Here is a 2,153-nt window from a genome sequence, read left to right on the forward strand (position 1 = left end):
TGGATAAAGCAAAGCGTTATAACTGCACCCATTCCTGTTACCACAATCTGAAAACAGGCGACAGAACAATACAAACAAAAATTGTTGTTTATAATGTGGATGTACCGACTGAAGCAACTTAAGGAGCTTCAACAAAAGATATCCACGCAAAATTTCAAAAGTTTTGACCTCGATAAATGTCTACATTCCATTACCTCTACCCCTGTCCATCGAGTAAGAAAACGACCAAAGACATCATGCAGTCATAAGAAAGAATGACTCTTTTCCGTAATAGTCCCAGGTAACTGATTATTCTATACATGATTTACGTAGAAGAGATGGTGTAGTTCAAATGGAATTCAATATCTTCCAAACCTAAAAGCGAATAATATTCGCTAAAATACCTTATATTCTATAAATAGATGCATATATTATAACTATTTCTAGATTTATTGACGCATTAGCGAGGATCATAATGCATCCCTCACCCGCAACGTTGTTTTATCAGCAAATGGATTCGGTTTTAGGAGGTGCTAATGGGCCGACCAAAGAGGCTTTCAAAATATCCCTGTAAGCGATATAATTACGTACACTGGAATAGCATAAACCTCAGGAAGATGACAGTTAAAACTGGTACAAACTCTACCGATGAAACCGTGGCTCGTCACGCGTTTCTATCTGAAACGTGGCAGAACGCAGTTTGGTACACGTTCAATATCTACATCTATTTCTGGATGGTGACCGGTGTTACGGGAGGTATACTGTCCATAGTCGTCATGATCCGGCTGCGTCGCACATTAGACGCGTGCACCTTTCAGTATCTGGTACCGCTAGCTTTCTCCGATTCGATTTTTGTCGTCACTTTTTCGTTAAAGTCTCTGGAACGAATTCACATCGTGGCCGGCGATGCTCACGGCCGCTACGTGTTCTACGCCGTTACTGATACCATCTGTAAACTGGGAATGGTGCTCATCAATTTTGGAATCAACACCTCTTCGTGGATTCTGTTGTGTTTTGCAGTGGAGCGTAGTATGGCTGTAGTGGTTCCTTTGCGCATCGGAAAACTGGTGACCCGGGGTCGACGCCGGAATCTTGTTGTATCAGTGTTTCTTTACTACGTCGTAACGGAAGGCGCTCAGGGCGTCACTTACCACGTTGAAACCATAGGACATAACTTGAAAAACTGCAAGACGAATACCGCCTCAGAAATCATAGCAAAAATAATCGTAATCTATTCTTACATGACGATGATTATAATTCCTTGGATTGGTTTGATATTTTCGATGGTTTTGATCGCTACTCAGTTCGCCAGACGAGATGTCCAATTCAAAAACGTGAACACTTCCGAACAGGAACGCAGATGCGTGCGCAATCTAATTTGCATAATCATCGCCTTTTTCGTACTGAACGGGCCGAACACGGTACTAAACTTGATCAACTATTCTAGCGATGTAGTGACGCATTTACCAAATGAAATGAGACATTTGATGAACCTTATCGGCGGCGTCTTAATGGTCACAAACAGTGCTATAAATTTCTTCATATATATCGTGAATTTAAAGTCAGTTCGTGAAGAACTGGTCCGGATAATGAAGCCATGAGAACCGAGGTACCGAAGATAAGGGCGTTACTATGATGCAACCTGGGACCAGTTCCACAGTTGTGAGTTACGATTTAACTCTGAGTCAACTCATTGAAAATTAAGTAACTTTATTTTAACTCAAGTGTCCGGGGCTGCCCTTACCGGAAAATGATTAAAAATATCAAAACAAAAACAAAATAATTATCAAAATGATTGCAGATGATGGATTCGAATTAGGGGCAGCTTTCTGTACGAATTCATCGGACGAAAATAGAACCTGATAAGTTTGATTTCATAATTGACAAGTAGAAAAGCTGTTTCCCTGAAGTCCGTTATAAAAGGAGGCCGTGGTAAAGTAACCAGAATGTATAACTAGGTATAAAGGACTGAGCCGGCAGTATGTATGTCAGGAGGATGGCTGATTGATAGATTATTAGCTACCTAAAATTAGTCTGAAAGATTAAGTACTTCATCTTCAGACTATACCTCAGAACAATCAGATTCCAACCATGCTGACTATGCCAGATATCCAGTTGATATCTAAGTAAAGCGCTGGTTGAAGTCAGGGAGTGTTTACCAAATATTTTTTGCG

The 2,153-nt window shown here is 40.6% G+C and overlaps 1 protein-coding gene across 1 annotated transcript; it reads left to right on the forward strand.

The window, feature by feature from the left end:
* Window positions 1-596: 596 nt before the first annotated feature.
* On the forward strand, window positions 597-1,580 carry LOC141910037 (uncharacterized). Its single transcript, XM_074800727.1, has one exon. The coding sequence runs from the start codon at window positions 597-599 to the stop codon at window positions 1,578-1,580; it is 984 nt and encodes a 327-aa protein (XP_074656828.1).
* Window positions 1,581-2,153: the final 573 nt, after the last annotated feature.

The sequence above is a fragment of the Tubulanus polymorphus genome, chromosome 8 (assembly GCF_964204645.1).
Source record: "Tubulanus polymorphus chromosome 8, tnTubPoly1.2, whole genome shotgun sequence".
NCBI classification, from domain to species: Eukaryota; Metazoa; Nemertea; class Palaeonemertea; order Tubulaniformes; family Tubulanidae; genus Tubulanus; species Tubulanus polymorphus.